At 43.5% G+C, this 11,458-nt stretch overlaps 2 protein-coding genes across 4 annotated transcripts; both read right to left on the bottom strand.

Moving 5' to 3' along the window:
• Positions 1 to 72: 72 nt before the first annotated feature.
• LOC124309585 (28S ribosomal protein S9, mitochondrial) lies at positions 73 to 7,193 on the bottom strand. 3 transcript variants are annotated; one of them, XM_046773340.1, is made up of 11 exons: positions 7,018 to 7,193; positions 6,547 to 6,676; positions 6,355 to 6,458; positions 6,096 to 6,269; positions 5,895 to 5,980; positions 5,624 to 5,699; positions 5,413 to 5,538; positions 5,281 to 5,323; positions 5,051 to 5,166; positions 442 to 604; positions 73 to 235 (listed from the first exon to the last, which is right to left on the bottom strand). In XM_046773340.1, exons 1-11 carry the CDS (start codon positions 7,126 to 7,128, stop codon positions 144 to 146), a joined length of 1,221 nt encoding a protein of 406 aa, XP_046629296.1. In that variant the 5' UTR covers positions 7,129 to 7,193; the 3' UTR covers positions 73 to 143. The 3 variants fall into 3 exon arrangements, 2 of the variants coding, with proteins under 2 accessions (XP_046629296.1, XP_046629297.1); XM_046773341.1 differs by lacking the exon at positions 7,018 to 7,193 and adding an exon at positions 6,927 to 6,947; XR_006909257.1 differs by lacking the exons at positions 73 to 235; positions 5,051 to 5,166; positions 5,281 to 5,323; ... (5 more) ...; positions 6,547 to 6,676; positions 7,018 to 7,193 and adding an exon at positions 1,352 to 5,018 and having other exon boundaries at positions 468 to 604.
• Positions 7,194 to 8,853: 1,660 nt separating this feature from the next.
• LOC124309501 (G-protein coupled receptor Mth2-like) lies at positions 8,854 to 10,604 on the bottom strand. The gene is made up of 5 exons (XM_046773171.1): positions 10,409 to 10,604; positions 10,197 to 10,278; positions 9,851 to 10,017; positions 9,446 to 9,614; positions 8,854 to 9,342 (listed from the first exon to the last, which is right to left on the bottom strand). Exons 1-5 carry the CDS (start codon positions 10,602 to 10,604, stop codon positions 9,033 to 9,035), a joined length of 924 nt encoding a protein of 307 aa, XP_046629127.1. The 3' UTR covers positions 8,854 to 9,032.
• Positions 10,605 to 11,458: the final 854 nt, after the last annotated feature.

Here is an 11,458-nt window from a genome sequence, read left to right as displayed (position 1 = left end):
AAATTGGTCAGCATTTTTCATGAGTTGAAAACAAGTGCCTGAGTATTGAGTTACCTTTACCGATGCGTGTTGTTTCAGTTAATAATTTTATTATACAAACACAGTTAGAACTAAGATCTACGGAACAGCGCCTCGGCGAAAACTCATCGTTTCTTCCAAGTAAACTTCTTCCTTGCACCAGCCTGACCAGGCTTCTTTCGCTCACGTATTCTGTGGTCTCTCTTGAGCAGTCCAGCTAAAATCACAATTCAACACATGGATATAAACGTCATAACGGAGATTCGACGAGGTCTCAAAGTTCGTACGTCAGAAGCTGTAATTTTCCATCGCTCTGTTCCGTGACGTGAATGTTTAACATAGTGGCCATAAAAATTAATCGCTAATCGTCAGCGGCACAGCGAGTGACAAGAATCGAGAAAAAGTTGCCGAGAATGCTCTCACCTATTCGCATTTTCTCGACGGTTTCCGGGTCTACGAAGCTTCTGAGAGCCCAGGATATTCCCCACCGTATTGCACCCGCCTGTCCGGATTGTCCGCCACCAGAAACGTTAGCAACGACGTCAACGGAGCCGCTGAGTCCCGTAAATATGAGGGGAAAAATGATCTGCAATGAAGTAAAGAATCAACTTACAATAGAAATACGGGAAGAAAAACAGACTCGTATATTTAGGATTCCGCGATTAGGATCATACTTATTTTTAGTTTTGTTTTTTATTTCTTTTCAAAGAAAATGAAAACACTTAGAGCTATTTGAGTTTGAGGGCTTTATTGTTTATAGTTTCAAGAACGTATTAGAATTTTTTCATTCAAATTAATAATAAAATAGAGGCACGGCGCATGTAAATAACGAACGACTCGGAATTCGAGGGCTTTTGCGGTCGCGTATCTTTCGACATGACTGTCCAACTTGTAACGATTGGAAAAATATTTTTAGTGAAAAACACCTTTTCGAGTTGAGCTCGTAGCCCAAATGCTAAAAAAAAAATTTCACCTTTCGAGCAGAAAATCGTTAGCAAAATCTTTGAAAAAAAATGTTGGGATTGAAATTTAAAAATCAAACAAGTTTTAAAAAGATTGTGTCAAAATTTCAATTCGATTGGATGAAAATTGAAGGAGGAATCTGCGCCACCGGATTGAAAACGTGGTCGTTCGCTAGTTATATGCGCCATGCCGCTATTTTGTTATTAAATTCAATGTGAAAATTCTAAAACGTTTTTGAAACTATGAATAATAAAGCCCTCAACCTAAAATTGCTCCAAGCGTTTTCATTTTCTGTAAAAAAAAAATCCTAAAAGTAAGTATGATTTTAAACCGTCCCAGCTGTAATCCCCCCCGATTCAACGCGACTAACTCTGGAGTTGGATATTCGGCTGGAATGTGAAGTAGCCGACGGAGAAGACGCAAAGTGCGAAGGAAAATCTCAGGCGTCCGAGCGCTTGACGAACGATAAAATCTCCTCCAAAGCCTTGTTGGTTCGTTCGAGCTGTTCCTTTATAGCGTTGATATTCTCCTCGTGAGTTTGGAGCCTATTCGACAGCTTCGCGATGACGGAATTAAGCCGGGAAATATCGTTCGTCGGTTCCTTCCGGTTTCTTTTGACGCTTTCCTCGAGCGCGACGTCGGATTCAAGGGGGGCGTTGCGCTGCGCTAGTTCGTAAACTGCGTAAAGTATGTCCTTTGGTAACCGCTTCTCGAGCGGATTGAAGGGATTGACGATAAGGACGTGTTTTCGCTCCTTGCCACTCGGTGATCCCGAGCTCAATATCCACTCGCGGAACCGCCGCGGTACGACGTTTTTCCGCAGCGCTGTCTCTACGAAGACGATGAGCTTTGTCTGTCGTATGACCTTGGTTATCCCCGCGTTTTTCCTCAGTCCAGTTATATCGTCAACGGCGATACCGACGAGGAGGTTCATCATTACAACCGTAACGAAGAACAGAAATAGCGCAAATAGCAGCTGAGAAGCTATCGACACGTAGGAGTAGCCGCCACTGGTCGCGTTACTGGGCAGAATGAGTCCCTGGAAATCGACCTCGCCGGCCATCATCGCCATGACCTTTATGAACCCGGTAAAGGGATTGGAGAACGATGGATCACCGACGAATATCACGCAGAAACTGACCGTGAATCCGATGAGCACACCGGAGTAGGCGATGAGTAGTTTACCAAACTCCCACTGTACCTGGGTAAACATCCCGACGTAGGTCCCGAAGGATGGAAGTTGCCCTATCATGAGCATGACGTTGGTCCAAGCGCAGAGGATGGCGAAAGCCCAGACGTAGTTCTGCCAGGAGCCTGCGCCGGCCAGATCGTAGGTGGTAGTGGCAACGAAAAGTCCGATTACAACAAAAATATCAAGGATATTATCCGCGTATGAAAAGTACTGCTTAACCGAGTGATATACGAAGAACTCGAAGAGTTTTCTCGCGGCGGTCGAGCAGGCTAGAAATGTGAGGAGGTAATACTCGGTGGTTAACACGTTGCGCCATATGATAATCCAGACGGTGTTTCCCGAGCAATAATCAGCATCGAGGGCCTCTGGTTGGTAGCACTGGAGTCCGGTAACGGTGGACAAAACGTACGCGGTGAGGGATATGACGGTAATGAGATACAGGATGATCCGGAGGAGATAAAATTTTCGCATTTTCTCCCATTTGAGATGTAGGAATGCGGTGACGAGCGGGTGTTGAAGCAGGTCCTTCCGATGCTCCTCGAGGATGGTGTCGACGAGCCCGATCTCGTCGTCATCGCGGCTCGGGTAGAGCGGCTCGAAGTCGAGTCTGAGTTCGAACTCCCTGCGGTAGGCGACGGGTCGTCGTAGCTCCACGGAGGCGTCGAGGATCTGTCGAAAGGTCTCGAGGGCGTCGGGTATCTTCCTGAGAATAACGCCGAGGACCGTGATGCCGGAGCGGGTCTTAGCGCTGAGGTCCGCGCCGGCCTTTAGCAGGACGTTGACGGGCTCCGCGAGCTCGTTCAGGGCAGCGATGTGGACCGGGGTGTAGCCATCTTCGTCGACGGCGTTGACCAGCGCACCTCGCGTCAGTAGGAGCGCGATCAGCTCCGGCACCGCAGTCGTGCTCATCACCGCGAAGTGCAGCGGAGTTCGGAGGTCGTTGGCTGTGGCGTTGACCTCGACGCCTGGTCGCCGAAGGATCAGGTCGACGCACTGGACCGACTGGACGAAGCAGGCGACGTGGAGGGGCGTCTCACCGGCTTGATTACGCGCCCCGACGCTGGCGCCGCGTTCCAGGAGCAGGGCGACGATCTCGACAGCGCGAGCTCGGATCGCGCAGTGGAGAACGGACTCGACCGTCGAGTCGGTGCAACGGATCTTCGCGCCTTTGTCGAGGAGGAGGGTTGCGGCCTGAGTAGCGTTGCCGAAGGCTGCAAAGTGCAGAGGCGTGTACCCGGTCCTTTCGTCGACGGCGTTCAGGTCCATTCCCCGGTTTATCAGGTACTCGACGCAGGCAACGGTGTTCGACATGCAGCTAATCAGCATCGCGTTCAGACCGGTCAAATCGCCGGTGAAATTCATGTCCGCACCCGAGGCCTCGAGACGCGGAAGCAGCTCGACGAGGCCCCCGAAACAGGCCCAGAGGTACGCGATGTTCCGAAACTTGACGTCAGCGTCGGGGAAGAGAGTGCCGTCCGGACCCTCGACGATGATGCCGTTCTGGAGGTCCATCAGTGCGTCCATTTCACCCGCCTCCACCGCCGCCTCCATCGCGATCTTCAGACGTTCGATGTCATAACCGACGTCCCTGAGACGCTCGAGGTTGTCGAAGAAGAGGGAGTGGTCCGCCGGCGGCGATTCACCCGCGTCTATCTGCGCCTCCTCTTCCCGGACCGTCTCCACGGCGCGCCGACCCAGCTCCCGAAGGATTGAACCACTCGTCGAGTGGTACGCAGGGGTGAATCGGGCCGCGTTCAGGTTTCGTTGACCCAGACAGCTCTGGCAAGGATCGGCCAGGGAGTAGCTACGGCACCGCGTGCCGTGCAGCCGCTTATCCGTAGGCAGAATAAACTCCTCCAGACTAAGCCTGACATCGCGTGGACCCCTCATCGTGGAAAAGATTCTCTCTTCTTCTTTCTCTTCGATTTTATATGGTTATCGTGTTCCTACAGGAACCCCTCTTCTTCTTCAGGATCCACTTCTTCGGCATGCCTGATCGACGGAATTCCGATCGGCACCCAAGTCACCGCGAGACTGATCGTCGAGTCTCGACGGTTTTGGAGCGGCACTTCTGGCAGCGATTAGCCGATACTTCCTTACGTACTAGGAAGCGAACGTGTAACGACGACAGTGAAATACGTGAGAGAAATAAACCCGCGATGGTTCTCGAGCCGCTTACGAAAATAAACAGCAATTGACATTCACTATTTACCGCGTCGCGTATGGGCGAAGGTCGGAGACATGCGATCAGACCTTCGTTCGCTGCGTTGCTGTCTGACGACACCTTGCGAGGTACTGCAGGCGACACGATTTTACGATTCCCATTTTTTCTCCCCCCTTTTTTTACTATTCACACCGAACCCACGCGACGTGCAATATGTGTTTTGATCGATTACGATGACTTGCGTTAGGAGAAACTCAACCAGCCTAATCTGTAATCCCTACTTCCACGAATTTCAAATGATAAGGTCTCAATGTGTTTATGTTAAAACTGATTCCGGCAGACGTGCATAGGAACTCTTTACTTCCGGATGATTCTTGAAGCACTGTTTTAACACGTACGAGTTACAGATTCTCGTAGTTTTTATCAAACGACTTATATGGATTTCCGGATTAAAAACGCAGAGGATTGAACGACAAATTTGCAGAATTCTATACATCAAATACCAGACGTCAATTTTTCAACGGACAGTGAAGAATACCGTCTTTTAACGAGCGTAGTGATTTTAATCTCGATGAAAATAACATATCGCTAGTCAAAATGTTGACATTACGTTTCGGATAAGCGATCAATCGTTATCTTATCGATCATCGTCCTAATGACAATTCCCCATGACACGTAAAAATAAATTTGACCGATGTCGTTAAGTTTATTACCTGTTCTCGCGCTTGAACGTCATTGAAGTAGAGAATATTCTGACCATTTATTGTTATCTTTCCCGATCCTTTTCCCAGAACCGTAACTTCTGCTCTGGCCGACTTTCTCATGCAGTCTATAAATGGAAAAATATTCATTAATACTTAATTTCTGTCAGTAAAAAAAAAACACGGGACCTCTTCTAGTGTCAATGATAATTGGAAGTACTTTTGCAGCAGTTTTTACGTACTGGGTATTGTGATAAACGGCCTATCATCGGAATTGTATTCGAGCTGAAAAACGAATGATTCATAAAGATTAGTTGGTCTTTAAATTCTTATTGTACCAAATAATTATCTGGAATGGGATATTATAGACTCACCGGCGGAATCGTTTGTTTCAATTTCTGATTCATGCGTCGCTTACTGTACTTAGTCAGCAAGTCTTGCACTTGGTTCAACCCGGGATATTGAACTAATCTCTCCAAGGCTGCCACAAAGTCGTTGTACTGTTGAATAGGGAAAACAATAATTATTTGACTCGACTTTAGTGGAGTAGTGATGACTGTGACGAAGGTCATTGGAGACACTCACATCTCGGTCAATCAGTTGTTCCATCAACATTTGTTCAAGTTCAGCTTTCGAGATCCACATCGATGACGTTAGATTACTAGAACAAGGCAAAGAGGAAAAAAATTCAATAAGCTGTGTACCATAGTAGATAGTTTAACTAAGGCATCTAGAGTTTACGTCAACACTAATATTTAAATAATTATAATTCAGAATATGAGAGAAAATTCGGCAGAACTCAAACATAAATAGATGGATAATAAAAAGCAGTAAAACGATTGATTGAGAAACTTACAATTCATCAGGCGATCCCAGTTCTATGCTCGCGTTCCTTGACGATAATTTTTTTTTCTTCAAAAGGTTTGTCGCCTCTACGATATCCTGAGAAATAACAGTTCAAATTGATGCTAGAAGTGACGAATACTTGAAAAACCTTAGGCAAGTCTCATGCTAGTCTTTATAGACCAAAAATTTTTTTTAAAAGTCATCAACTTACATAGAGCACTTGAAAAAAGTTTGGCTTGGTGGTGTAAAACATAGAGTGAAGAGGTCTACCACTAGCATCAAACTCTGCAGCTTTGTGCTTAGGAAAAACTTCACTCGGGGTTCGCATTATGGGTCTCGCTCTTTTGTCGAATAGCCCCGATGGAAACAAGTACTCTATGGATTCCTACAGAGAAAAGATAAGAAAAAGTGTTGAGACAAAATTAAACTCTTTATAAAATGACCCAGTTTCAATGGTGATTTGAAATTACATCGATGTCTTCTTGCGTTATAGTCTCAGGATTTAGTCCCATCATGTTCGCCAAATGACGTTTGCCAACGTTAAACTCCAATGTCTCTTTCTGAATGAATTCATCTGCAACAATACACGATATATGGTTTACATTTGTGAACAAAGTAGAGACGGTAGAAAATTACTTTTAAACAACGAGCAAAGAGCGTACCGTGTTTCCTAGCGCGTTCCAAGTATGCCTTCATTGCTTTACTGATTTTTTCAGGCTCCGCGACAGTTCCGCCTGGCTTATTCTCGTTCTCTGTGGCATTGCTAGTTGCGTAAAAGCGTTGAGTCACAGCCTAGATGAAGGAAAATACGAGGTAAAAAATTATCGTTGCAGATTTTAACATGTTGAAGTTAGTAACGTTATGGTAACGATTCATGTTGACGAAAAACTGTTACTTTATGATTTTCGAATTGTTTGAAAATCGGTAAACCGTAACAAATTAAAATGTATTCATATTTTGAAATCTTCGTTCCTTCAGTCATTGTAAAAATAAGAAAATGGTGATTTTTATCCCAATATTTCGTTACTGTAATGTTACTAACTTCCATCCCGTCAGATTTTAGGGTTATGTTAGGTTAGGTTGAGATCAACAGCAGCATCCGCGTATCGAATTAACGATTATGTGACACTTACTAAACGACTGAAACTCCCTGACAACACTTCCAACCCTTTGTTTCCAGTTTTTAACACATTTCGAGTGTAACTTAAGCGCGCAAGCAGCGCTGACGACCCGGTTACAACCATCACGGACGGATACCGCACGAATGAATTAACCAAAGAATCCTTGCTGGAATTAACATTCGGGAGTTTCAGTCTTTGCATAACATAGACTGACCCTCTATCTAGCGGCACCCGCTTCAACTAGAACAAGCGAAACTCAAAATTTCGTTCCCTCGGATTGAGTGAAATTTCACATTTTACAGGCATCGACTTAGAATCTCTGATCAGTTTTATTTGATAAAATTAATTTGAGGAATTTCTCGCTTAGCAAACATTTTCTTGCCGCTCTGAGAGGCTGTTAAAGGATGCTTAGCAATCCGCTGTTCATATCAGAACGTTAGTTTTCTACTAAATGGCGGTTATCGAGTCAAATTCAAGCCCCGTGAGAGTAAGATAGCACCGCATGATTGTATGAGCGTTAAACACGATTGTGTATGGGACGAATATCCGTCACGTACACGGAAAATATACTCTTGGCACATTGTGAAAATGATGAAAGTGTCTGTTTCGTATTTTTAACTACTCAGTGACACCTGTTTAAGCGAGGAAACCATTTGAAAACAGCGTAATTTAAAATTAGTGACCACACGCGCCTGCGGATATGCAACTTAAGTAAATGTCGTTTCAGCATGAGGTTGCCTGCTTACAGGCTCGCGATCGGTTTTCTTCCACGCGTAAAATCACAGTAACGGAAACCCAGCGGTTTTTAGTTTCCGAATAATCTTGCAGCTTTCATGATTCATATGTGAAGACAACTTGATCGAGACCTAAAATAGACATTGTACACAGCTTGCGCGTTACTTACTGATCGCGAATATAATAGAACTAGAATACGAGCAGTGATCGAGCAGTGTGCAGGCAGCATGATCGTCTCTACCGGATCTAAGCGTTCAAAAAAAAATCTACCTCAGCGCCTGCGGATAGGCAACAGAGTGTTATATTTTCGTTCCTGAGATTGCAAATTGTAACTCCGGTTGCTCATGTGCAGGCGTCGCGATGACTTGTTCCCACGTTCAGGCCCAGTATGAAAACATTAAACAGTCGGTATAACACTAAAATCGAGAAGATTTCTTACATCACTGATGATAAAATAAATTCTGAATTCACACTTATAAACTGAAATTACACTTGAAATCTACTGAACAAAATAATGCGGAAACATTTAATTCAAAAACACTTGTTAGTAATATTTTCTAATACTAGAGTGGCTTTTCCGAGTGTAATTTTGATAAAATCGCAGTGAAAAAATTTCACAACTACATCGAAAAATTGACTGGCATTTGAAAGATTACCTGAAATATCACGTGAATATCACTGATTTTAAGATCCACTGAAAAATACTCTAATAACATGGTGGGACTGAATCCGTCAGAGTAGTGGCCAATGTTAATCGACATCCTTTATTAAAGGATCTAATGTTATGAATTTATGGGAATTACTACCTTTATTGTCGGCCGATCTTCATCTGTTCTTGTACAAACACGTTCTGGTCTAGAAATTGGTTCCCGGTGTTCACTCTTTTGAAGACCCAGAAGGTGTGGCGGTTTCTCAACTCCCTGCGGCACGATCTGATTCATCGCAATTCATGCTGGCTTACAGGGTCCAACAAGCACTTGGCAAGTTTCCAAGAATAATTAGAGGTTTGTTATTCACGATGATTAAAACAGTTTTTGCGGACCAGTTGTTGTTATGAACGTTGGGTGAACAAATCCTGCATCGAATCCTAGCTGAGGTGAGTGAAAACAATAATTCAAGCATTGCAATTTATTTTTGGTATAATATCGTACAAAAGCGATAACCGGTATTCATGTATTACGTAATTTCATTCGGGTTGGATACTTCAGGACACTCGAGACTATCGAGGCATATTGCTCAATATGTGAATTAGTTCAACAACCTGTGACTGACCAAATCTTACAACGCGACGATCAAAACGCGGTTTCAACTCGTGGTAATGCTTCTTCCGGATTAGCATCCGGCGAAGGTGAACCGATCGTATTACCTTCACCAGGACTAATTTTTCTTGAACAAATAGATACCGCGCTGCAAATTCGTTTCCGGAATGTCTGCTTGACGCCGTCTTTCCAAATGAAAAATCGAAAGATTAGAATACTGTGTAACAGTTCCGAAACTTGATATATCCATTCAAAGGTTGATCCCGAATTGGTAAATGGGATACGTATCCACGCGATCATGTGAATGCCCATTATCAGGGATAATTTCACGTACAAGTTGAACCTGTAAGAAAGAAACAATCTCTGCTTAATTTCAAAGCGAGGAAGTGAATTGACTTTAGACGCAACGATAATTGTACATTTGTATTTGATGATTGCATACGAACCACTGTTTTTGTGCACCGTGACGTTGATTCGACCCTTCGGTCAGAGCAGCCGTCTCTTTTCTTTGTCGCCTCATCGTGCAGAACATCCCAACGTAGAAGAAAATGTTGCAAAGACAAACTGAAGCGTATATCGCAGATTCGATGCACGTTCGCAAATAGCTGACTAAAACTTAACGGAAGCTTCGTATGAACAACTAGGGTGGTCTTCGAGGGTACCAATAGATTGTACAATTAAAACAAAGGAATGTTGAGGAGATTTTATTGCTGACAAACTTTCGCAAAAGGCCAGACAATTGTGGAAACGAATGTAAAAAATCAGATACAGCATATTGAGTTTATCGACAAAACTATCTCGGGTTCGTTGGGAATTTTTATTGACTGAAAAATGTTGATGATGCAACTTACTCAAAAACTCAAGGTCTGAGTTGTTATCCCAGTGCATGAAAACCCATACGTAACAGATGAATCCAGGTATTCCTAAGATGATGGGTGAAACCCCAGCATATAGGGCGTAACAAATAAACTGCCCATTTCTACGTTCCCTGACTCGGCGATCAACGGATCGTAAATTTCTGAAACAGACGAATGATATTTTCTGCATTGTCGTCCTTTCTGATTTTTATACTCACCAAATTTTGCACTGACATGTCGTATTTCACATCACATCAATTGACAATCCTACTCAATTGAATACGAGTTAATAAATAATTAGAGAGAGTCGTATCTTGGAAAATCAAGTTTTGCGACTTACCGAAACGTCCGCCAAATATCAAAGCTTATGACTTGCAGCCAGAGAGCGCTGGATATGTTACAATAGTGGACGATAATCGCACCTGTTGGTTACAAAAAAATATTCGATACGTGTTATACAACGTATTTCCAACTAGATTAATGATTTTTGTCCGCCAACGCTTTAAATAGGAAACAAAGAACTGCGATGATTGTTATCTATGCTTGTGTTACCTATTAGGCGTACTAGTAAGGAATCAGCAGAATCCAGTAGCATTAGTGCAGAACCGTACGCAAAGACAAGAATGATGTAGGTGAAAATGTAGCAGCGAATTGCCAATCCGTGATTGGTTTTTAGCTGTGGAACCACCGTGTAACCAATGAAGTTAATGATCATGACGATTATTCTAACAATGTATAAGATCAGCATTATGAACAGCTCTAAAGACAAATATATTTCCATTTTAATTGAGTGTCAACGCGCTCCGCAATCGCAAACTCAGACAATGTCAATTCCCGATATACACCTGTAACTTTTCAAATCCAAAAAAGTGGCACGTTCCGACAGACTTCCGAAGCACAATCCAATTTTTCACCGCGTACTGACCCATCGGCTTCGGTAGGCAGTCTCGAATTCAGCACCAAAAACTGTGTTGAATTAACGAATGAAAATTCGTGCTGATTATAATTAGCGTTTGCAGCCGATTACTTTTATCGGTGGTTGGGATATCGTCCGCAAATCACGTGGCGGCTTTACACGTAAGTTCCTCTTATCAGGATTATGTTTTACTTAAAAAATAGCGCGGCTCAGGAAATACCGTTCAAAATTCCACAAAATTGACCTTCGAAGATCTCCCATAAAGTGTTACCATGAAACTGCCATTGGTGGATATTAATATTAATCATTGGTCAACGTTGGGATATTACTTGTACCGTGAAAGTGAAGTACAGATTTTTTATCAAAAGGTTTCCCTGTTGGTCAACATCAGTTGCGATTTTTTACAAATTAATCAATTTTTAGCTGCTACCGAAAATCGGAATACGGCCTAGTTCTGAGGCGGAAATCCCATGTTTTCAATCTCGTATTCATAGCAAGTCTCGGTTCTTCACCTGAGTCACATTAGTGCAATTACAATCGGAATTTCCCATGAACTAACAGGATTCAGCTGTATCTGTTTTATCAGGTTTATAGCGCTGACCACAAGCTTCTGTTTCCCATGATTGTTATTCCGAGCTTGATATAGTCGTACGGATCAATATTCTTCCAAGTCAGTTTGCTCTGAG

The sequence above is a fragment of the Neodiprion virginianus genome, chromosome 7 (genome assembly GCF_021901495.1).
Source record: "Neodiprion virginianus isolate iyNeoVirg1 chromosome 7, iyNeoVirg1.1, whole genome shotgun sequence".
NCBI lineage: Eukaryota > Metazoa > Arthropoda > Insecta > Hymenoptera > Diprionidae > Neodiprion > Neodiprion virginianus.
Note: the sequence above shows the minus strand (reverse complement) of the source record. Positions and strands in the feature narration are given on the sequence as shown.

Coding starts and splice junctions, on each gene's coding strand:
- LOC124309585 (XM_046773340.1), bottom strand. CDS start 7,128: ATGGTTGTAACCGGGTCGTCAGCGCTGCTTGCGCGCTTAAGTTACACT. Junction 6,459..6,546: donor GGAACGCGCTAGGAAACACG/GTACGCTCTTTG, acceptor GTATTGTTGCAG/ATGAATTCATTCAGAAAGAG. Junction 236..441: donor CGTCGAGAAAATGCGAATAG/GTGAGAGCATTC, acceptor TTGTGATTTTAG/CTGGACTGCTCAAGAGAGAC.
- LOC124309501 (XM_046773171.1), bottom strand. CDS start 10,604: ATGCTGATCTTATACATTGTTAGAATAATCGTCATGATCATTAACTTC. Junction 9,615..9,850: donor CTCAGACCTTGAGTTTTTGA/GTAAGTTGCATC, acceptor GCTTCCGTTAAG/TTTTAGTCAGCTATTTGCGA. Junction 9,343..9,445: donor CACGGTGCACAAAAACAGTG/GTTCGTATGCAA, acceptor TCTTTCTTACAG/GTTCAACTTGTACGTGAAAT.